General features: G+C 49.0%; 1 protein-coding gene across 1 annotated transcript in view; it reads left to right on the forward strand.

The window, feature by feature from the left end:
* The window catches only part of PTPRN2 (protein tyrosine phosphatase, receptor type N2), a 648,263-nt gene that overhangs the window by 98,000 nt on the left and 525,816 nt on the right, over nt 1-24,447 (forward strand). The window contains exons 4-5 of the mRNA XM_012812959.1: nt 2,774-2,936; nt 17,037-17,397. Coding sequence (XP_012668413.1) covers nt 2,774-2,936; nt 17,037-17,397 — 524 coding nt within the window. The remainder of the gene's footprint in view (nt 1-2,773; nt 2,937-17,036; nt 17,398-24,447) is intronic.

Below are 24,447 nucleotides of genomic sequence, written 5' to 3' on the forward strand. Positions count from 1 at the left end.
AGACAGCACACTCCAGATGAGACCATCGGGTAGATGCAGGGTGACCCAGACAGCACACCCTAGATGAGACCATCGGGTAGACACAGGGTGACAGAGACAGCACACTCCAGATGAGACCACTGGGTAGATGCAGGGTGACCCAGATAACTCACCCCAGATGAGACCATTGGGTAGACACAGGATGACACAGATAACACACCCCAGATGAGACCATCGGGTAGACACAGGATGACAGACAGCACACACCAGATGAGACCATCGGGTAGATGCAGGGTGACCCCGACCGCATACTGGGAGTTATGGAAAAGGTGTGGGTGTAAGGAACAGCAAATCAGGCTCCATAGTGGGAAACATTAGTGAACTATCCATAGGAAACAGAGAAAGATCATTAAAAAATTATTTGTGAACTATGGGACAATTTCAAGAGGCCAAATGTATGTGTAATTGGAGTTCCAAGGAGTGGAATATTAGAAAAATAGGCAAAATATTAGAAGAAATAGTGACCAAAATTGTTTCAATATAATAAAAATGATAAACTCACAAGTCCAAGCAGCTCACTGAGCCGTAAGGAAAAGAAACGTGAAGACAAAATCTTAATTCATCTGTTCAAAGCAGAGATGAGGACACGGTGGTAAGAGCAGCTGGAGAGAAGTGTGCACCACATAGGCGGGAGGCGGAACAGTGGCTGCAGGGTTAGTTCTGACAGTTCCCTATGCCAGAGGTAGAATAAGTCCCCCCAGAATTCCACATCCCATGGAAATACCCTGTTAGCACACAGGTGAGATTGTCACTTCTCAGAAGTGCAGGCACTGCAGATGCCCCTGCAGCCAGGCTATGTGGGCCGAGGGCCCGGCAGAATGGGTGGGATGCTGGACAAGAACCGTGGGAGTGGCCACTGCACCCATAGACACCATTTCCTTTCCTTTTTTTTTTTTTTTTTGCAGTTTTTGGCTGGGGCTGGGTTTGAACCCACCACCTCCAGCATACGTGGCTGGTGCCCCACTCCTTTGAGCCACAGGCATTGCCCATAGACACCATTTTCCTTGTTATTTAAATCACATTAAAATCCCTTGTTAAACAAAGTAATAATGGTGTGTTGTGGGGTTCAGAGCACAGCGTAGGTAGAGTGTGTGCAGAGCCGTGCCGAGGTGGAGGGATAGACAGAGGCCTTGTGTGTCAGTGGTGTGAGGTCGTGGGAAGGCAAGCTGTGGTAAGTTAGACATGAACACACTTTGAAGCCATCACTGAAATTACAAAACGAAGAATTATAGCCAATGAGCCAACAAAGAAGTAAAATAGAGCCATAGACACCTCCAGTGAACATCGACATTAACGGAATCCCAGCGTTGCCCCCAGACAGCATCTGTCCTGCCTCACCCCAGCCCTGCCTCACCCCAGCCCTGCTTTCCTCCTGTCATGGCTGGGGCTACAGTAGCCTTGAGAAGGCCCAGCGGCCAGATCTCGTCCCAGACACCACCTTTCCTAGCTCAGGAGGCAGAGGGCGGGTGTCCAGACCGTCAACTGCAGCAGAAACTAGACAGTAATGTGGGTTTGGGGATATTTTAGAAGGGAGCAGGTGCAGGGAGGATGCTCTTGAGGATGTAGGCAGCAGGACCCAGCCTGGCTCAGACTCACATCTCTGTAGCTGAGACCCCAGCTTCTGTGGACGTAAGCAAGGCACTTCCCAGGCAGGAACAGCTGAAAATCTCAGAATCAAAGCTCTTCAGCTGGCACTTCCAGTCATATGAACTCTCTCCCCACCACATCTTTGTGAGAAGTGTATAGTTTTAATCCTGGTCAACAGGTGAGTCTTCCTGTTGCTGGAGGTGCCCATCTTCCACCTGTCTAGGCACCTGCTTGGATGCAAAGGCCAGTGTTGGCTGGGAAGACCCTGTTTTTCTCATTCAGGCCACACTTCTCTCTGGGCACTTGGTCTGCTTGGGGTTAGGTGCTAACTTTGCAGTAAGCCAGACCCCTTACCTCCACCCAGGATGCTGCCCAGGCTGGGGCAATGCTGATGTCTGATTCCCCAGGCCCATGTGGCTCTCCTATTCCCTGGCCACCTCCTCTAGGCTACACTCAGCCCGTGGGGAATGTCTGCTGGGATATGAGTTGATCACTCAGTGACTGCGTGTCATTCGTAGTGTCACACCTGCCCTGCCCAACCCTCGGATCTTTGCCCCAGGTTCACACTTTTCTTCTTGTTCCCCTGGGTGGCTGGTTAGCCATGTCTGGCTGTGTGTGACCACAGACACACAATATCCTGAGTCTGTCCTGGCATCAGCCTTCTCTGCCTGACACATCTGGTGCATACACGGCACAAGCGCTGCGTCAACATCGGCTGCTGTGACAAACACTATGTAAACATCTGCAGTGGTGTAAACAGTGCAGATTTACTAGGGGAGGGTCTGAGTCCCACCTCCCCAGCCCTAGGAGATGCTGCCTCTGGCTCTGCCCCTGCTGAGCTCATGGTGAGGATGGTGTGGTTCATGGGCTACTATGCTCTGGTTGGTCCCTGAGGTTAGCTGTTGTCCATCCCACTGGGTCCCACAGCAGTGAGGCAGACACCCTCAGCCCCTGCATCCTGTCTGAGCCCTGAGGCCAGGTGTGGAGAATTCACACTGCAGTCAAGGCGGGTCCCTAATGCATGTTCCCGGGATGAGGCAGCCCGTCTATGGGGCTCACCCTCTACTGACTTGGGTGTCACCAGTATGAGGCAACCCGTCTGCAAGGCTCACCCTCTACTGACTTGTGGTTTCCTTTTGTGTTTCAGAGCCTGGAAGCTGAGTGGCAGCTCGGTAGGGAGGCGTAGCCTGGGAGATGACACAGCCCTAGCCAGGGCCCTGCAGCGCTACCTGCCATACCTGGGGGCTCAGTCCCGGGACTCAGCCACCAACACGCACCTCAGGACAGAGCATGGCAACCCCCCCAACGAGGTGATGCTTGCAACTCTCTTTGTGACCTGGGTTTGCTTCCTGCCCTCCTGGTGCTATGGACACACCTTGGCCTGGGCTCTTCGCCTGTGTCCATGGCTAGTAGGCAGTGTGGGGACGGGCCTCATGGAGGGGATGTTTCCAGGTGTTGTGTGAGGGCCATTTGCCCTGGAGCCTCCTGGCTGGCTCTCTGGGGAGTCTGAGTTCCTTGTTGGTTCAAGGTGTTGCAACCCTAAGAAGCTCCCAGGCAGGAGAAGGGAGCTGACCCCTCCCTTTAGGAAGTAGACCCAAAGTAGCAATGGGCACTTAGAGCCCAAGTGAGGGAGAATGGGCCTGAAGTTGGCTGGAATGAGGTGGGCACTGGGTTCCCTGCTGTCCTATTTTCCTGTGGCCACTGTGTCCCAGGAAAGCACATTCTTGGTGACCCACCCCAGGCAAGTGTCCCTGGCCAGCTCGCAGATGCTGCCATGGCAGGCATGGGGTGGACAGGATGATGTCCATCTGGCCAGTCTCAGCTGCAGGACACTCAGGCTGAGGCTAATTAATTATATGCCACTTCAGGGGGTTAAAGCCGTTCAGAAGAATGTTTTAATAAAACAAATCTCAGTGAACTTTGTAGATGGAAAGGGGTACACAGTTTTTACAGCTTGTTAAACTGGAGCTGTCTGGGAAAAAGAAGGGGAGCAGCTGGAAGAAGCATCCCAGGGCCCGCGGCAGCAGGAGGATGGAGCTTCAGGCAAAGTCCTGAAGTCTGGGTTGGTTCTGCCACATGTCTCTCATGTGAACTTAAGCATGATATATTTTTCTGGGACTGCAGTTGGGTTGGTGAGGGGCGAACACGTCTGGGGCCTTTGCACATACTCTTAAACTGTGCTCTCAACAGAAGAGGGTATGGCCCCTAGAAATGTGTAGGAGCAATTTGAGCCAAATTTTGATTAGTTTCCTGTAATCAGCCATTGAAATTATTTAAGGTAACCCTAGGCTGGTAAATTGGGTAGTGCCCATATGCCCAGGAAGGTCAGTTCCTTCCAAGGACACACCTGGAGGTTTCCCAGAGTGAGTTGGGTCCTCATGGAACATCGCTCCTGGCATCCAGGTGTTGGAACCTGAGGCTGTGTTTTCAGGAAGCAGCTACACCCCTACCTGGGTGATGACGGAGTGTGTTCCCATCTGTGTCTTGGGACCCAGTGCCTGAGGATGGTGGGTCTGTTATCCAGCTGTCCTCGAGAGCCCCTCTGGGAAGCCCCTTCTCCCATCTTGGCATCAGCCTCATGTTTGAGCAGCGGGCTTTATGGTAGTGACAGCCTGCGGCTGCAGAGCGGGTCTTGGCACTGGCTCAGCCTGTGTGCAGGAGGTGGGGGGGTCTAGACTGCGTCATCACACTGAGCAGCTGCTCTGGGGCCCCTGCAGCAGTGACTTGGCCACATCTGAGTTTCTCCCGAGCAGGGAAGCAGGTAGCCAGGTCCCTGGATCAAATCAGGGGACCCGATGGAGAGTGGGGATCTTTAGTCCTCATAGAGGGGCCGGGCTCTGAAGCCCTGCGGAAGAGGGTGGGAGAGCTCAGTGATGACCCAGCACCACATGTAGCCACCTCCACTCTGATATCGGTTGCACTGAGTGGTACCTTCTGCAGCCTGCGTCGGAGACACTCACCATGAGCCTTGCACACTTCTCACTGTTTTTAAAAGCATTAAGGTTTTTATTCATTAACTGTTGGTGACTGAGCACCTCTGGTGGGACACCTTGCTAGATGTTGTGGGAAGATTGGTTTCATGGGACTTTTTCCTTGGAGAGTCAGGAAGGGTCAGGTGGCCTCTAGGATCCAGGCCTGGCTCTGAATGCAGCCCCCTCCCCCAGCCCAGGGACATTGCTTAACGCCTCTGTTCCCCCAGGTCCTCAACCAGGAAATTGGGGTCACAATGTCATCATGAGGATTAAACAAGGAAACATGTGCCAGGCTCATTGTGACATGCTCAATTAAGAATCGCTATACTGATTTTTACTGATAGAATAATCATTAGAAATGACATGAAAATTATGTCAGGAGTGTGAAAGCCAGTCCTGGACTCTCAGTGGGCCCAACTCTCCCAAGGAGACTTGCAGGAAGTGTTTACACTCGTAACACATACTCAGTCTCACCCCAAGGCTGAGGGACCCCACGAGTGGCTGCCTAATGCTAAGTGGTACTGGCTCCATTGGCTACATGCAGCAAATGGCTACATGCGGGCTCCATTGGCTACATGCAGCACAGCAGCAAAGCAGCTTCTCGTAGCCGTCTGTGCATGGGTAATTCCAGTGTGTGCCATGTGAGGTCAGTTCCTGTCCCCTTCTCTGTCACTTTTGTGTCTCTGAAAAGGGCTGTGAGGCTTTGGGCTCATCCTTTGCTACAGCCATGGGCCCTCTGGCCCCTGTAAGGAGATGCCACATCATTCCCCTGGCATTGCAAGTGAATGACCAGCAGAGTGACCTCACGCAGAGGTCTCAGCTATGCTGAGGAAGGGGAGAGCCACTGAAGGTCCTTGAGGCTCAGCAGTTAGAATGAAGGGAGCTCAGTGGACATTTTTCCCTGCAGCCACTTAGCATCTTCCCACTAACTCAATGGTGATGAGCTCATCTACTTATATCCGACGTGCCCTCTCCTTCAAGACAGAAATAGGAGAATTCAGGAGCATGGACCTGAGCACAGCCCGTGCTTCAGATGGGCCTGGGCCAAGCATCCACATACAAAGCACTTGGCTTCACACCAGGGAGCCACCGTGTTTGGCTCTGAAGCTGTCATCATGTTCCTTCTTCAGCTTTTGTTATTCTGTTTGTTATTCTATGAAAATAGCCCTCGTTGTCAAAAGGGTCAAACTTCTAATCCAGTTTGCTTCCTAGATGAGGATCCGGGGTACCAGATGGGGCCCCACCAGCTGCTCTCTTGCCGTGGGCAGCACAGCCTGAGGACGAGCCAACAGTGGGTGCCCAGGAGTTATAAACCATGTTCAGTTTGGGGGACATCAATTTGTGTTATGAGCCCGTGGGGATGTCGCAGGTGCTTTGAGGGAAGGCCTCGGGGCCATGAGAAGGCAGGCCCCTGCAGGAGGCAGACACGCCTTCTCACTGCTGGTAATCATCACAGCAGGGCAGGCTGGGGCTTGTAGCCTTGTCACCCTGATGGACAGCAGGACTGTGGAGTCCTTCCATCCGACTTATGTGTGTTGTGCTTCTAGCTCCATGTGTCTGAGCATGAATACTAGATGGCTTTTGGAGCAGCCTTCCTGATACAGGGGGCATGTGTGCTGACGTTGCTGTGCTAGAACATTCCTTCAGGAGCTGGGGCTAGGCTGTGGGGGCTGAGCTCCTGTAGGAGACCTGGCTGTGCCACTCCATGGATGCAGGTCCCATCACCTCCACTGTCTCTGCTGCTCTCTGATTCAAGAAATAGAAGTGGGGAATGGTCCTGGTGCTGGTCACGTCATGCATTGCATCAGCAGAAGGGTCCACCTGTGTTAGGTCTGGCTCTGTGACCTTTAAAACTCCCACCAGGAGGACGGCCACACGAGGGCCACCTGTCCCTGGTAGGATTACTGATGAGTCGTCTTTGCCCTCTGGGTATCTTGGTCTGGACTGATCGGTTCTGCAGTTGTCCCACCCTGCAGCATTGAACACTGGCCAGAGTCAGTCAGAAAATGAGCATCTGGTGGCATTTGGCTTAAGTGTTTTGTCTTCTATGTTAAGGCAGATGCTTCTCAATATTAAAAACTGGATGAAAACCCAGAAGCCATTTTTTCTTCTATTCAATGTTTAAATGAGGAGAAAGCCTTAGTCATCTCTCTAAATGAGCAAAGTAGAGAAGTGCACAGTCAGATGTCACCAAAGCTCTGTGACAGCCAGAGGTTCAGGCAGCAATTTTTGATCCCCTGTGGATTAATGAAATATTTTAATTGGAGATTTAAGCTTTATAGACTGCTGATCTTTTAAGGTGCAACCAATTTCCAATGGATTACTTTATAAATCATTGTTTTCTATGTATCTATTATCAAAAATCTAACTCCAGCAAAGAGAGAGCAATACTCTAAATTTACTACTACCTGCCAAGGCTCACATGCTGATTATTTCATAAGAAGCCATAGGGAATAAAGTCACACTACTCTTCTTAAATCAGTCCTACTAACTCCAAGCTCTGACATGCTACCTGAGCTCTCATTGATCAGTGTTACTGCTCTGCATTGCAGGGGTGGCCGGCTTCTTGTTTTACTGACTACAGCAGTGCTGCCTAAAAGCCCTTTGTTTGTTATCCAGGACGCTATAAATTCCCTTTAATTGATTGCTTAGTAATACCATTAATTAGCTGATTTATTTTGGAAACATTTAATGTACCAGAAGTTCTTAGGTGCTGGGATTAGAAAGCAAGAGTTAGTCCCTCCCCTTTAGATTTTCCAGTCTTGCCAAGAGACACAAAACAAACAAATGAACAGAAAATACAGTTCAGAAATAGAGCAATAATGTTCCCTATATTGGAGGGAACATTAAAAGTTAAAGGGACTTTTAATGGGCAGGTGGGACCAGGCAGGGCTGCTAGAGAACAGCCAGAAGGTACCTGCTGAGGTCAGATGGATTGTGGTGCAGAAGGCGAGACCATCCCCACTCCTACCAGCAGCATGAGCACAGCAGGTGGGCTGGGGACTCACAGCCTATGAGAGCCCAGTGGGAGCAGAGAGCATACGGACCCTGGAACTGAAGGGCTGAGAGCAGTGAATGGGCTCCAGGGAGAAGAGACCACAGCTCCTCTTGTACAGACTGGGATAGAAGGGGGACCCAGCTATAGAATTATCCAGATTGGGACAGAAAGGGGACCCCATAGGATCATACAGACTGGAACAGGTATGGGGAACCTGGCCATAGGAGGAGAGAAGAATTAAGGCAGTGATATGAGAGGCTGTGCAGAGTGAGTGTCCCCATCCAGGCTCTTCCCTGTGGGCTGGCACTGAGCATGGGGCTTTCTGGGCATGGGAGAGAGGGGTAGGAGAGGGCCCTTCGAGGGGTACCAGGCCCTCACTAAGTGTACTATAACCTCAGATAAGGCAGTGTGGTGGGCAAAGGGTGCAGAGAGCCAGGTTGGGCCTGAGGGAGGAAGTGTGCAGCAGCTCTTAAGTCAGCTCTTGGCTGTTGCAGAGAACTGGCAGCTAATTCCAAGGCACATGGAGGTCCCAGTGTCTCACGGGAGCCCAGATACAAGCCCTGCTGATGAAGGGAACTTAAACCCACCCATGCCAATAATTACATTAAACATGAAAGGACTAAATCTTCCAAATATAAAAGCAGAGATGTTTAAACTAGACAAAAACAAAAAATAAGTTTGAACTGCATTCTAATAAAACCAAAGTACAGGTGGTCACTGGGTAATGGATGAGATATGTTCCTGAGAACATCTTTGGGTAGGATTTGTATGTAACTCAGATCCTTGATGAACAGAACATATATAGTAATAGTAGCAACAATACTGTAATGGTTCATATGAAGTAATAATAATGCAGTATAATACTGTAATAAAAAAATCCCTATACTTCAATAAGTTATAGAAACTCTTGTGGTCTTTATTTTAATCTGAACAGAACATAAAAACTCTTACAAAGTGTTAACATAGAGAGGAGACATGTAAAAAAGAATATTAAAGGTTGACAGTCACTAATGTCATAGCAATGCTAGGCTAATAGGAATGTTACACTCAGTTTGATCTAACCAAATCAATGATAACTTCTCCATTTCAATAGTAAATCCACTATCCTGCTAGTAATAACTGAGGCTTTTGCTGAGCCCTGCCTTGCTCATGTTCCCTCATTCTCACTTTATCCTTTGTATTCATAAATGTCCTGACAGTTGAGCTGGGAAGCATAATGCTTTCCCAGTGAATGATAGTGTCTAGCCTTTCTCCTAGCCGTTAATTATTTCTACTTTCATTTCCGTTGTCACCACCTCTCTCTGTGCTGCAGGCTCACTGGGACTTGCCATGGACATTCAATTTAGAGGTGTGGTCATCAGGGTAAATTCAAACTGACAAAGTTGTATAAAAAACGTCACAGGAAAGTGGCACTGAGTGAGTGACTATAGAGACAATGAGACAGCGCTGGGTAGAAACACCGTCAGTGCTCTGCTGTGTCGTGCAGGTTTGTTTGCATATGCAGAAGAAACTAGTTCCCAAATTATTGATGTAATTACTTAATTCTAGATTACCCTAATGGGGAGCCAGGGGAGCCCATGTGTAAGAATGGGACACCATGATCTGGGTCATCCATAACCTGGGCTCTACCTGTACATGAAGGACAAAGACAATATGGGCTAGAAAGACAAATATGGGCTAGAAGAAAAAGGATAGAAAATATATACTATGGAAACTAAATATAAGAAAGCTGGTGTGGCTGCTATATTGATATTAGACAATGTGCATGTCAAAACAAAGGGTATTTAATATTATAATTGTGATAGAGACAGTTATGATAATTACATAGTTAATTCCTTAAGATGATACAGAAATACTTTTCTGAACCTAGAGTTTTAAATACATAAAGCAATAATTTGACAACACTAAAAGGAGAAACATAAAAGTCTACAATTGTTAGTAGTATAAACTCTCCTCTCACTCTCCTCTTTCAGTAACTGATTAAATGAATAGATAAAATATCAGTAAGGACATAGAATATTTGAATGCCACCATTAACTAGCCTGACCTAATTCATGGTCATAGAATGATAAAACACCTAAAAAGTGCTAAGTATACATCCTTATTAAGTGCACATGGAACACTTCACAAGGTAGATCATATGCTAGGCCATAAAATAAATCTCAATAAATTTCTATGGGTTAAAGTCATACACAGAAACATATTAAAAGAAAACTATAGAATACTATCCTTCAGAAATACAGAAGCAAAAGTTCTAAACGAATTTACCCAATAGAATCCAACAGTATATAACAAGAATAACACGTCACAATCAGGGGAGATTTATCCTAAACAAGCAAGGTTGGTTTAAACATTTGAAAATCAACCAGTATAACTTAGTATAGTAACAAGAATAGAAAAACCAAAGACAGTCTTAATAGATGTAGAAAAAGCATTTGACAGAACTCACCATCCATTCATGATAAAAACCTGCATCTACCATCATACTGAATGGTAAAGAACTGAATGCTTTATACTTAAAATGTGGAATTGGACCAGGATATTCTCACTTCTTCTTTCCAATGTTGTAGAGGAGGTCCTAGCCAGTGCTGTAGACAAGAGGAAGGACAGTGCTAGGGGTGCTGGTGCCCGATGGCTTATGGTGGCTCCATCCCAAACTGGAAACTGGCCAGACATGGGTCTCCTCCTAGCCCTGTTTCTGAGGAGGGTCCCTGAGACTTTGCAGGGACATAGTGCCTTCCCTGTCTTCTGCTTGGTCATGCCCAGGAGTAGCACATGCACACCACAGAGCCATGAAGACCATAGCCACAGCCTGCCACGAGCCTCGTGCAGGATGCTCATTTTACTAAAAGCAGAAGAGAAGGTCTTGCGCATGCCATTTCCACTGGCCTCTGGTGGGAAACTGAGTGCTGGTGGCAGAGCTGCTCCCAGGGTTTGGGGTTACTGCATGCTGGCCACTGCTGCTAGGTGTGCCGCCCATTTCCCTGCCAGGCAGCACTTATGTTCCCACTCCTGAACACTCTCAGTGACAGGCCACACCTTCCTGCTGGGCAACTATGCCCTCTGGGAGCCTGTGTCCTCACCAACTCCCCGGTGCTCCGGAGCAAACCAGCTCACTCACTGTTCGTTTGCTCGCCTGTACAGCTGGTGGGCTCTGTGTCTGAGCTGTGGCAGGCACAGAGGGACTGTGTGTGGACCTCAAAGTGTGACCCCATCCTTATTTGCAGTAGGGTCCCCAAAGTGTCTCTACCCCAGCCCCTCTTTCTGGTCCCTCGCTGCTTTCTCCTGTCCTGGGTTCTCCTGCAGGGTGGGTAGAGGCACAGGGCCGTGCTGAGACAAGGCTGTGTGCAGACTGAGTACGCAGGGGCCGAGCCTGTGAGAACCGTGCTTTCACCATGCTTCTCTTTAGTGTGGAGTTCTGTGTGGGCAGAAGATGTTCTTTGTATTCTCTTTATTTTTTATTTAACTTCTCATGTCACTATGTGTAAGACACCTCTTTGGTGTTCTCTGGTGGTAGTAGTTGCTTTTTCCAGCTGGATTCATTTTTTTAAATTTCTAAGTATTAGGGTACACATGTTTTTGCTGTGTGGAGCTCTTCTGTAAGGCTTAGAGCCATAGGTGTCTGTCCCCCAGATAACGTCCCTTGTACCCCTTAGGTGGGTTTTGCCTCTCCACTCCCCGAGTTGATTTCCAGTGACTTCCTCTGCTCTGTGCATGTGTGAGCCCCTCAGTTAGTTCCATTTATTAGACGTGTGGTGTTTGTTTCTGTATTCTTGAGATAATTCGCTTAGAATGATGGTCTTCAGTTCCATCCAAATGGTTTCAGAGGTCACTGGTTGGATGCAGAAAACCAAGCAACAGTGTCACTGCCTAAGGACTTCCTGCACTCTCTGCAGACTTGTATCATATCAGGACAAGAAGTTCCCTAGAGGCCATTCATGTCACTTTACAAATAGGAAACTGAGGCTGAGAAAGGTGAGTAAAACACTCACTTTCAAACCCTGAGATGGTGGCAGAGTTGAAATCAGAATACCAGAATTCCTACTCAGCTTTACCTTATTTTTGGTTAAAGCCAAAAACCAGGGCACCCACGTTCTCTTCTCCCAGCTCAGTGGGTACAGGCTCCGCCATCTCCACCAGCTGCACTGTCTGCGGTGTGGCCTGAAGTTGCCAGCACAGCTCTGCCCCTCCCTCCCAGTTATCTGGTCTCATCTGCAGAATGCGGGCATGTGTGTCTGTGCCATGGAGCTACTTCTGTGAGGTTTACAAATAATCAAAACACCTAAAGTCAGACGCTGCCTGGTCTGATGCTCAGTCCTCCTGAGACACGTGAGACTCTTGTCCTCCTGCTCTCCAGGCCTCGTGTGGACTGAGGAGAGAGGTGGGGGCCCTGCAGCTCTCTGGTGTCATCATGCCCTACACTCTCCATCTGCCATGCATGAGGCTATCGGGCTCGGCTGTGGGAAAGGCCATACTGAAGACCAGAGTCTCCTGTAGCAGGACTGATGGGGCAAAGGGACAGGGCGAGTGGGGTGGGAGCAGAAGCATCTGCCTTGAGGCGTCATTTGTCTCTTCAGAATAATCCCAAATAAGCAGAATGCATTATCACTTGCTGATTTCCATAACTTAATGTCCGTGCCTCATACTCTATACTTTGTTGATCCTATGGATTAGAATTTAACTCTTCTCCAGTCTCATAGTTGCTGTGACTTTATGAGAACCATGCGGCTGATTTTCCTCACTGGAGGCTCCAAGTCTCCCCTTGGGTGGCAGAGACAACACCACCAACACCAGCACTGGACTCCTCTGCTTCTGTCCTGGTGGCAGCCCATTAGCAAGAATGAGATCCCACCCTTTCCCCTGCTTGTGGGTGGGCCTGAATTACTACTGCCTGTTGAAACTTTCCACCATGTGAAGACAGAGAGAGAGAGAGAGAGAGACGAAGGGAAACAGGCAGAGAGAGAGAAGAGAAACAGGCACACAGAGAGAATGAGCAAGTCGCCAGAGTCATCTTCGTGGGCAGAGCATGGGAGGGCACTCTGGAGTGGCTTCAGCTCCACCCTAATGAGCAGGGATGGAGAGCTCCTGAGACCACTGCCTCTGCTCCCAGGCCTGGCCGCCTCCCGTGGCACTGTGGACTGCCTCATTAGGAAGCCCGTGGACAGCCCCACTGCTGTGTTTTGTCAGCTGGCAGCAACTGCGTCCTGATTAGTGAGCCTGTCAACGGTGCCTTCAGGCTGTGAGACCAACGGAGAAAACGTGTGTTATGTGGTCAAATGATGTCCCAATTTGGGTTTCCTAATTTGTTTTGGATCCTTGGTGCAAGAGAATATCTGATGAGCCTGTGACCAGTGCACAGACAAAAGTCTCATCCACTCTGTGTCTCCTGGCATGTGGGACTCCCAGGACCTTAGGCCATTCTGTCATCTGAATACATAATTGTGCAGTTTGGGATTGGGTGGGCTTCCAGGGGAGGCATGTCAAAGGAGGGAGGCCTGATGCTCAGCCCCAGGAAAGCTGGGAACATGAGCACCACGTCCTCTCTCACTGGCAGGCTGCAGATCCGAAGCAGGAGGTGGCACATGGGGGGTATGCGCTGGCTCCAGAAGCTGCTCTGGTTTCCCCCCACTGACATTCATCACTTTCTTCCAAAACCAGGGTTGCTTTTCTGAGCCTCTTAATTAAAGTTATTAATGACTATGGCAGGGGTCCTCAAAATTTTTAAACAGGGGGCCAATTCACTGTCCCTCAGACCGTTGGAGGGCCGGACTGTGGGCCCTGGGATGAATCAGCTGCTAAGCAGGATAGGCAGCGGTGGCAAAAACACCTGGCGGGCGGAATAAATGTCCCAGGTAGGCCACATGTGGCCCGCGGGCAGTAGTTTGAGGACACCTGGTCTATGGTGCAACTCCCATCTCAGTTTGAGAGCTGTTTGAGGACAGGGCCATGTCTGAGTCAAACTTCCCCCATAGAATACAGTCCAGAGCGAGGCACGGGACACCAGTAGCAGTGTGGTGGTGCTGACAGCGGTGACACTGCTGGTGGTGGTGGGGATGATGGTGGAGGTGGGGATGGAAATGCAATGGGTTAAGAAATAGGCCTAAATCTCAGTTTAAGAGACTTAAGCTTAACTCTCAACAAACTTTGGCAGTGGTTCACGAATGCTTCACATAGGCAAAGTGGTCCATGCCCAGGACGCCCTGAGATTTCTTTTACTCACAGCTTGAACACTTCCTGTATCAGAAGTGCCCACACTGCATGTTGGAAATTGGTCTATATTCATACTTTTAGGTTGCTTACTTTCTAGATTTGGGGAGCTACAGCCTTAAAAATTACTCAGCATTCTCTCAGGAAACCCCACATCACAGGCATGTCTAATTGAGACTTAAAACATCTTTAAAGTAGGGTGAGGGGTAAAAGTGAGTCACAGAATTTTAAACTCAGAGCTGAAAGTAAAGAAAACAGAGTTGGACAGCTTTACCCTCACTGAGCTATGGCATTCTTAACTTCTTTTAAGGAACTGAAAGTGTAAGAACCAAGACAAACAACAGTTCAGGTATCAGCAGCAGCTGTTACACTGCTGTGCTGGCACTGATGTTACCACACCTACTTTCAGATGACCTGCAGGTCACAGAACTCACCAAAGCAGAGACCACTAAGCTTGTTGTAGTGCAGGTGGGCTCCAGAGTCTAGCACCACCTGTGTGTAGACGTGGAGTCCCAAAAGAACAAGTCACCTTGAGACCACTTTCCTCGCTGCTCATCTTCAACTTCCAGGCCCTCTTGGTTGCAGGAAGGCCACCTCACCTTGAGGACACACACCACAGCATTCGTGGTTGTTCATGAACCCCTAAGGTGACTGGTGAAAGCTAATGGTCCCTGCTATTTCTCTGCTTGTGCTAACTACTGAAATATTCTTTTTCCTCTTCACCTTAATTTGATTCAGAGCATAAACAATCTATTTTTGTCACCTGCACAAATCATGTTCTGCTGTGATTTGTGATGTGTCGTGTTGGGCCGGTGTGTCCTGTACCCGCAGCTCCTCGGCTCAGTCTTAATTGAAGGCCCTTTGAGAGGAAGTGCTGGGTCGGGATGCACCGCGGCAGAAAGCAGAGATGCTTGTGGCACCTTAATGAGGCATTTGGACGTGGGTCCCAACCCCCGGCGTGGCGGCCTGGCCAGGTGTTCAGAGACAGCCCTTCTGAGAGGAAGTGCAGGCTGAGTTAAGATTGACATTTACACCCAATTTGTGGGAAATTGCTGGAGGGCTGTTTGTGTGGCAGCATTTTCTTACCCACCCTCTCCTCACCTCCAGCTTACTTTCTATTTTGTAATGGAAGAACAGTTGATTTTAGCTAGTCCTAGGACAAAGTTAAATGATTTAGATAATAGCTAAAGTCATATCATGTTAGAGATAATATTAAAAAAACTTTAGAGTTAACATCCACTTTCTTTCTTTGACAGAAGAAAATTGCATCTCAAAAGGTTCAGTGATTTTTCCCAAGTTCATGCGTGAGAACGTATTAGAACCCACATCAACCTGTTCCCTGGCTTCCTGCTTGCTACCCAGTATCCATGTACTTTTGGAAATGGCCAGACTTAGGGGTCTGTACCACTTTCTTTATTCAGTGAAGCTTCACACCTCACCCAGAGCCATGGTGGGCACCCCACACACTGGACATGGGTCACGTGTCCCACAGAAGCGCAGGTGTAGGATGTGGATGGGCAAAATTTTAAAAATCCAGGTCCACAGGCCTGGCCCACACTGTCCAACAGTGCCTGCAGGTTCCTCAGCCTCTGTGAAGGCCTCAAAGTTGGAAATCACTGTTGTTATTCAGGAAATTCTGAAGGAGCCAAAGTCAGAGGTAGAACATTGTGAGTTTTAATAATTTTACCACTGTCCTGGAGGTAGGACAGCATCTGGGCCTGCATTTATCTCATGGCAGAAACAAATGGTGAGGAAAACATGTGTTCCTGGGAACACTCAAGACATACGTGAGGGGTAAACAGGGAAAGCTCCATGGAAGACCGTGTCATCTAGGACTTGGATCAGCACGTGACATTGGGGTGTCATCAAGCCAGAGCCCTGGCAAGGTCCCTGTGCACCACACGGCAGTTAAAACAGTGGCATATAAAAAGTCTCAGATAGTCAGAAAAGGAGCTGGAGTGAACTAAAGACGACCTGGAGCCTCCAGGAAGGTGGCTGAAGAGCAGATGCAGCAGGGGGGCCATGCACATTAGGTTATGACAAACGCCAGTGCAGGGAGGGGATGGCAGCCGTGTGTGAGACACTCAGCACCGTTGGCCATCAGGGAGTGAAAAACCATGGAGCACGTCACTTCTCAACCACTAGGATGACCATGACAAAAAAGGGTGAAAAATACTAAGTCTGGGCAAGGGTGTGGACGAGTTGGAATCCTCATCTGTTACCGGTGGGCTGTGAAAGCCAGCACCGTGCAGTTAGCAGCCTCACACCGGTCACTGTGACCTCACCAGTTACCCAGCAGCATGCGCCCTGGGAGAGCTGAGGTGCATCTACCCCGAGACTCCCACGTGACTGCTCAGAGCAGCACTATTCAAAACAGCCCCAAATGGGAACAACCCAAATGCCTGCCAGCTGATCAGTGACTGAACAAAATGTGGTGTGAACATGCGATGGGGCACCATTCAGCCCAGAGGGCGGGAGTCCTTACCCCTGCTGCCACGTGGATGCATCTTGGGGACACTGAGCTCTGTGAAACGAGCCAGAGGCAGAAGGCCCATGAAATTAGACTCTGTTTAATGAAATTTCCCAAATAGGCAGACCCATAAAGATGGAAAGTCAACTGGTGTTTCCAGGGCTGGGAGGGTGGGAAGCTACAGAGATTCTTGGGGTGAGGAAAATGTTCTGGAATTAAATAGTGGTGGTCTGCATAACTCTTTGAACATACTAAAAACCACTAAAATGGGTGAATTTCATGGCGTGTATTACCTTAATAAAGCTGTTATTTAAGTAGCTATATAAAACCAGCATATTGTACCCCATAAATGCATTAATGTACATAGCTATGATTTAATAAAAATAAAAAGAAGCAGCTATGGCAGTGATTTTCAACTGGTATGCCGTGAGATGATCTTAGGCTGTGAAAAATTTTTAAAGATCATTAATTAAATTATTTTCAAAGCACAGTAAGTATATTATTTCTTTTTACTCTTTTTTTTTTTTGTTGTTGTTCAATGTTATTTAAGTGTGCCATGGCAGTTTATAGGTTTAAGTGTGCTGTGAGATAAAAAAGGTTGAAAAGCCCTGAACTAAGGAGTGAGGTGGTGGCTGTTCAGCAGAGTCAGGACATGAGCCCAGTCTACCTGGCATTTCAGTGCCTGTGCTGAGGGTGCTGCAGCCCTGTGGCCGACCATGGAGAGGCAACTGCTGCTCTGTGTTGTTTGTTCTCTGTCTCCCAGGGTGCCGACTCCCTCCCCGAGAGCATCCTGACCTACATGGCCCGCACCTCTGCACTGACCTATCCTCCAGGGCCCCAGGCCCAGCTCCCCGAGGGCCTCCAGCTGCAGACCTTCAGCCAGGCCCAGCTTGATGAGCTCAGCCCCAAGGTGGATGGAGGCATGGACACACATCATCTGGTGGCGGCCCTTGGTGCCTACGCTGCTCAGAGGCTGCCTGCGTCCTCTAGGGAGGGTGACCTGGGGCCACAGCACTTCCTGCATGTGCCCCCACAAGTGCCCAGGCCCCTCTCGGCCCTAGCCACCTCCCAGAAGTGGCCTCTGCCTCCAGGAGACCCCAAAGAGAAGCCTGGCACTGGTGAAGGTGAGTCAGCCCCCTGACGCCCTGCTGCCTGAGAAGGTTCTCCTTGGCTCCCGCCATGTGTGCTCCTCACCACCACCCTCTTCATCCCCATCAACAACTACATCTCCATCATCATCATCCCTCCACCAGCAGTAGTGTCACCGCTATCAGTGCCACCACACTGCTTGCTACTGGTGTCCCATGCCTCACTCTGAACAGTGTTCTATGGGGAAATAATGACTCAGACATGGCCCTGTCCTCAAACAGCTTTCAAACTGAGATGGAAGTTATGCCATAGACATTCATCACTATAATTAAGAGTTTACTAGTAGAGAAGCTCAGAAAAGCAATCCTGGTTTTTGTGAGGGTCTTTGCGGTGTGCTTCCCTTAGGATCTATAGCAGGAGTGAGGTTGTGTGATTTAGGTGAGGAACAAGGGTTGAGGCCAGGCCTGGCCCACAGCCAGAGCTACCAAAATTATGTGGGAAAATAGACCAACAACACTTATAGTCAGGCATCCACTGTCCTTCCCCACAGGCCTCACCTCCCGTGGCCAAACCTGTGGCTGCCTCACACTCATCCCCACCGGGATTCCCTGCCACTCTGGCACAGTGGGTATGTGGTGTGGTCCCAGGCTGGCGTGATGGCTCCACAGCTGTTAGCATCTTCCCATGAGTGGTGACCAGGCCAGGGTCAGCTGGGGCAGGTGCGGGCTCGCTGTTTCCTGAGCTTGATACACAGATGATGCTAATCTGCTTGTGTTCTGTGGAGCCTCCAGTAGGAGGATCCTGATAAACTATGGCTCTGCCTTGAGAAAAGCACAGAGTCTAGGAGCCGCAGATGATGGTTACGGTCCCTGGCTGACCCTCCCTTAGCATCGGCCCTCTCTGTTGGCCAAGTACAACTTGTTAGGAGGGGCCCCGATAGGCCTGCTTTCTGTGCTCTGTCCCTTACGGCAGTTTGTGAATGGAAGGAATGGATGGTGACAGAGGGAGGGACATAGAAGCTACTGGTGACATCCCCTCATTCCTGTTTTGGGGAAAAGGCCTAGGAGGAAACAGATTACACCCTTGGCTGAGAATCATTTGCACGTAAAACCCACCAGAGAGGGGCTGTGTTCTGGTGGGTTGAGGAGCCTTCCTTTCCTGGGTGGTTTCCTATCCAGGCTACTTCTCCTGGGTCAAACCCTGTGCTCCCCTGAGGAGCCCCGGCCACCCCTGCAGCCTCCTCCACACTATTACTGCTGTCCCCAGCCCCTAGGCCCCAGCCCAGCCCTAGGTCCCTGCAGCGGCTCATGCTCCCTGGGCCAGCCCCGTCTGCCCACCACTTCTGCCTTCCTCTTCTTCTCTCCCAGCCCTGTTCTATCTCCCACCCTGTCACCCACAACTTAGAACTTCCAGTTTGGTGTCTGTGCCAGTTCCTGGGAATTGGAGGAGGTGACCATCACGTCCATCTGGGGAGCTGGTGCATAGGCAGGGTGAGCTATACACCTCGGAATCAGCTCCCCATTCCTTGGCACCCTCCCACCGCTCTTTACACCTGAGGTATAGGTGTGTAGGGTACATGCTCTTCCGGTACCCTGAGACCCTGCTACTTACGTCACCTTGGCACCTTTCCTGTGCTGCTGTGCTCCTGATTATCATTCTATAAAGACGTCTTCCTGACTACACGGTGCCTTAGAAAGTGCCGTGTGAGGCATCAAACACTAGATACAGTGCTGGGGAGAATTGTACCACGGTATCTGGTGTGTCACCCAGAGACAGTGCACGGTGACTCAGGGCACAGCAACTCACTTGCTGTCCTGTGGCTTCTGTGCCAGTACTGTTCCCTCCTCCCCTCATACCTTTAAAGCAAATCCAGGCTTGGGGAGATGTCATATATTTGTGTTTCCGAATCATATTACTTACTGAAAGGGGCTCTTTTCCTACGTACAGACATAACTGCAGTTGTTTTATCACACCTAAAGCTTCATAGTGTTGTTCCGATTTTACCAAGCACCTAGTCAAGGCTCAGATTTCCCAGGTGTCAGGTATTTTTCCATAGTTGGTTCTTCTGAAGCAGGATCCACAGATGGTTGGGTGGATCTGTACTTCCCCTTTGAACACTGGAGGTTTCTCCATCCTCAAACCAAGATCATTTGTTTTGTGAATGAACAAAATGTGGTGTGGGTCTATGCAAGTGGATGGGTCTATGCTTCTCCTTTGAACATCGGAGGTTTCTCCATCCTCAAACTAAGATAATTTGTCTTGTGGAGTTTTCCACTTGCCGTGTGATGCTGGTTGTATCCAGAGGTGTTAACTGGGTCTCTGCTCTGTATCTCCTGTGAGGAGCAGCTGGGCCCAGAGCTGTGGTCACTTGTGTTCAGTGTTTAGCAAGAAGGCTCCAGAGGGGCCTCTGTGCTCCCTGGAGGAGGTGTAGGGAGTGTGGCTGTGTCTCTGTTCAGCCGGTCTGGCAGACCTTGGTCCCACAGATAGCTCAGGTCCCTCCCCACCCACCCACAGGACAGAACACCATCCTCACCTCAAGAACAGCCTGTGGTTGCACATTTGTGTGATTTTGTGGTAGTGAGGACAGCAGACTGGGCCTCTCTCTTCACCATTTGTGTCTGAAAGGCCCACAGGTGCCTGGCACAGGATTTGCTAGGTGAATGAATTCTTCCATGTAAGCAACCCAGTTGCTTCTCTTTCTTTCTTTCCTCTTTTCTTTCTCTCTCTCTTTTTTCTTTTGAGACAGAGTGAAACTCTGTCACCCAGGCTAGAGTGCCATTGTGCCAGCCTAGCTCACAGCAACCTCAAACTCATGGGTTCAAGTGATCCTCTTGCCTCAGCCTTCTGAGTAGCTGGGACTATAGATACCCAAAACAAGGCCTGGCTAGATTTTCGATTTTTAGTAGAGACAGAGTCTCGCTCTTGCTCAGGGTGGTCTTGACCTCCTGAGCTCAAGTGATCTGCCTGTTTCAGCCTCCCAGGGATTACAGGTGTGCCCTCCTTAAATGACAGTGTTATTAGCAGCTTCACTTCCTCATTAGGAAACTGAGTCTCAAGAGGTTAAACAGTGGTACCTGACCAAGAATTTAGGTGAATTAAGAGAACGTTGGAGCTCCTTAAGGGCCCACTGTCTAAAGTCAAATTTAGGTGGGGTACAGTGGCTCACACCTGTAACCATAGCACTCTGGGAAGCTGAGATGGGCAGATTGCTTGAGCTCAGGAGTTCAAGGCCAGCCTGAGCAAGAATGAGACCCTGCCTCTACTAAAAATAGAAAAATTAGCTGGGTGTTGTGCCAGGCACCTGTAGTCCCAGCTACCAGAGAGGCTGAGGCAGGAGGATCACTTGAGCCCAGGAGTTTGAGGTTGCTGTGAGCTGTGATGCTGTGACACCCTACCCAGGATGATAAAAAAAGAAATCAGGTTTAGTTTACTGTGTTGCTCTCCTGGGCTTTGGTGGATAAAGGGTCCTCACCTCTAGGCTTCCAGATTTCTCTGCACCTATGCCCAGCTGATGCTGAGCCTCACAGAGACCTGAGCAGGTCAGGGAAGCTCTGCAGGGACAGTGTGATCAGGGAGGCCAAAAGGAGATGCCCCAGTGCTGGGGGTTCTGAGAGGTGCCCAGTGCAGCATCAGCCGAGTTGGGAAGGAAAAGGGTTTCTCTCCCTGCAGTGTCCAGTGACAAGGAAGGAGGAGAGAAACCAGCATCCCTCTGTGAAGCTCAGCCAGGCTGCCCCAAACCCAGCATGCAGCACTGTGGGTGCTCAGCTGTGAGCAGCCCAGCCAGGCTGCTTTCCACACCACTCCCTAGAAAACTAACATCATTTGGTATGGCCTCCTCCCAGGACCCCTTGTGGGCATCAGACAGATAGACTGTGTCCATGGAGACAGAAGCCCATGTGACGATGCCGGGTGCCAACAGCCTCTCCACAGAATCTAGCCCCATCCCTAAAGGAGCAGGAGGACCTTGGGCAGGTCCAGAGGGCTTCTGTGCTGTGCCTGCTCTTCTGGGGTTTTTTTTGCCAAATTTCTGGGGCTTGTATTTTCATAGATTTGTCTAGATAGCCATTCTTAATACCCAACAAGCAGCTGTGCCCAAACAGGAAGGGGGAGCCCCAGTGAGGAAGCCTCTGTGTGACCAGATTGGAAGACACCCTCTGGGGCAGGCCCACACACCCTCTGGAGGGTCAGTCCTCGGGCAGAGGTGAGGGGGCTGGGCGAGGGGCAGATGGGTCAGGCTACTGACTTGATGCAAATGCAAAAGTCTATCTGGCAAATCTTAGAGAAGAGATTTTGTTCCTTTTTTCTTTCATTATTTACGACTTGTCTTTTTTACAGGAAGCTTTAAACAGAGTTGCAAGTAAGACTGTGTAAGGTGGGGTAATGGAAAGGATGCTGGGAAGAGCAGTGCTGTGGGATGGAGTGCAGAGCTTACCTGTCCAACTTCTGGAGCTCCCCGCCACACCCGCAGCCCTGGTTGTGTCTCTGTGGTTTTGCCTCTTGCTGAGTCCGAGAGCTGGGAACACACAGTGTGTGGCCCCTTCAGTGGTGCCTTCACTTTGTGATAGTATTTCAGGTCTCTTTGCAACTCTTTGTAGCTCATGTCTTTTCAGCATTGAATGGACGTACCACAGTTTATGTTATCTATCTTTTCACCTACAGTGGAACATCTAGTTTGTTTCTAAGTACTGTCAATTATGAATGAAGCTGCTGTAACATCTCTGTGCAGATTTGTGTAAATAAAGGTTTTAGCTCCTTTTGGTAAATATCAAAAAGCATAATTGTTGGATTATTGTAGCAAGAGCACATTTAGTTCTGTAAGGAATGGAAGTGGTCATACACTGTTGTGCCCCCCACCCCCACAGCGAGCATTTCTGTCACTCGTGCCCTTAGCAGTGCTGGCCGTGTCTGTGCCCTGACTAGGTGCTCTGACAGCTGCCTGGTGGCGTCTCACTGCTGTTGTAGCTTGCATTTCCCTGGTGTCATATGACATGGAACATCTTTTCATATGTCATGTGCTTATTTTCCATCTGTTTATCTTACTTGGTGAGGTGTCTGCTGTGGTCTTGGCCATGTTTTATTTAGGCCATTTGTTTTCTTATTGTTATTTTGAAATGTTGTGTATATTATGGACTTCAGTCCTTTATCAGATAATATCTTTCGTGAATGTTTCTCCCAGTCTATGGCTTGTCTCTTCACTCTTGTGACAGGGTCTTTTCTAGAATAGACATTTTTAATTTTAATAAAGTCCAGCTTAGCAATTATTTTATTAATGGATCATACCTTTGATGTGATATTTTAAAAGGCTTCACCAAATCCAAGGTTTAGATTTTTTCCCTATGTTATCTTCAAGGAGTTTTAATAGTTATTAAATTACAATTAGGTCTGTGAGCCATTGAGAGTTAATTTTTGTGAAGGGTGTAAGGCCTGTGTCTAGGTTCACTTTCTTTTTGAACATGAGAATATCCAGTTGTTTCGCACCATTTGTGGGAAAGGCCATCTTTTCTCCATTGTATTGTCTTTGCCTTTTTGTCAAAGACAGTTGACTATGTGCATCTGGGTCTGTTTCTGGGCTTTCTTTCTTGCCCCTGGATCTGTCTGCTCATTTTCACCAACACCACACTGTTCTGGTCACGTTGTGGTAGGTCTTGAAACTGAGTCGTGTCAGTGCACCAACTCTGGTCTTTTCCTTCAATATTATGTTGCCTATTATGGGTCTTTTGCCCTACATATAAACTTTAGAATAAGGTTGTCCATATCTAGAAAATAATTTTCTGGGATTTTGGCTGGGAGTACATTGAGTCTATAGGTCAGGTAGGGAAGAACCGATACCTTTACAACATGGAAGTGTTTGGGTGCCATTCCCAGTCCTGGAAGACACGTGGGCAATGCTGAAATCCTGAAAGATCAAAATCCTGAAAGTATAATTGTGGGGGATTATGATTTAAAAATTCTTTAAAATCTATTTATTTGTTTACATGTTTAAAGGAAGATTTTTTTGAGAAGCATAGAAATGAGACAGAACACTTCACACCACTTTACATGGTTAACCAGCAACAATGACACATGTATTTTTGCGGCAGAAGCAGGAACACTGGCGACAGCTGCCTAGGCTTGACCGTTGTGAGCAGACAGACCATCTGCACAGAGAGATGGGCTGAGAAAGGGAGGCATGCAGGCGCACATCACTGCAGGGGTCTGTGCTCGCAGCCTCTGACCGCAGGCATCTGAAACCCCACGGCAGACACACCGAGTCTCTGGCAAGGGCTGTCAAAATTGGCAGTGGGTCTCCACCACATATGCCAAAAAGCCTGAGAAATTTTGTCTTTCACAAGTGCAGATGTACAAAAAGGACATCTCTTCATTTACTGGGGGAGTTTCAATGTTTTTATGTGGAGGAGTGGGGATGCCCAGGTGTCCTCTCAGTCTGGGGCAGGGAACCTTGTGAGCTGGAGCTGCTGACTAAGTTCTGGTGTTTGACGGCCACAGCCTGGAGTTCTGACATTGCAGAGCACAGAACAGTCACCTGCTCTCATAGAGGCCCATTCACTTTCTGACCTTGCTCTCTGGGTGCCTGGCTGGACAGTGCTGCCAACATAGAAGGCAGGTCTGCCTAACTCATCCACTCAGATTCACATGGTAATCTCTTCTGGAAACATCCAGGATAATGCTTCACCAGGTTTCTAGGGATTCCTTGATCTAGTCAAGTCCACACATCTACTCCTTGTCAACTTGGCACCCGTATGCACCTCCTTAAACCACATGGCATTTCCAAATGAAGACAGTAGCAAGGTCTTAGTTCTAGCTCGTGTGATGCATCTGTCTTCAATCATGGTTTGGGGGAGTTTGCAATCAGGAATTTTAGACTTAAGGTATTTGGACTTTAAGGGTGTTGGTCTTAGGAACTTTGATCTTTCAACATTTAGGATCATGGCATTTGGGACTGAGTCTCTGAGGATCATGATCTAGACCCGAGTCCTGCTGTCCATGACCGTGGGATGTCCCTGAGGATTGAGTCAGACCTGAGTCCTACTGTCCATGACCGTGGGATGTCCCTGAGGATTATGAGTCAGACCCGAGTCCTGCTG

The sequence above is a fragment of the Otolemur garnettii genome, unplaced genomic scaffold (genome assembly GCF_000181295.1).
Source record: "Otolemur garnettii isolate 467f Iridium unplaced genomic scaffold, OtoGar3 scaffold00235, whole genome shotgun sequence".
Lineage (NCBI taxonomy): Eukaryota > Metazoa > Chordata > Mammalia > Primates > Galagidae > Otolemur > Otolemur garnettii.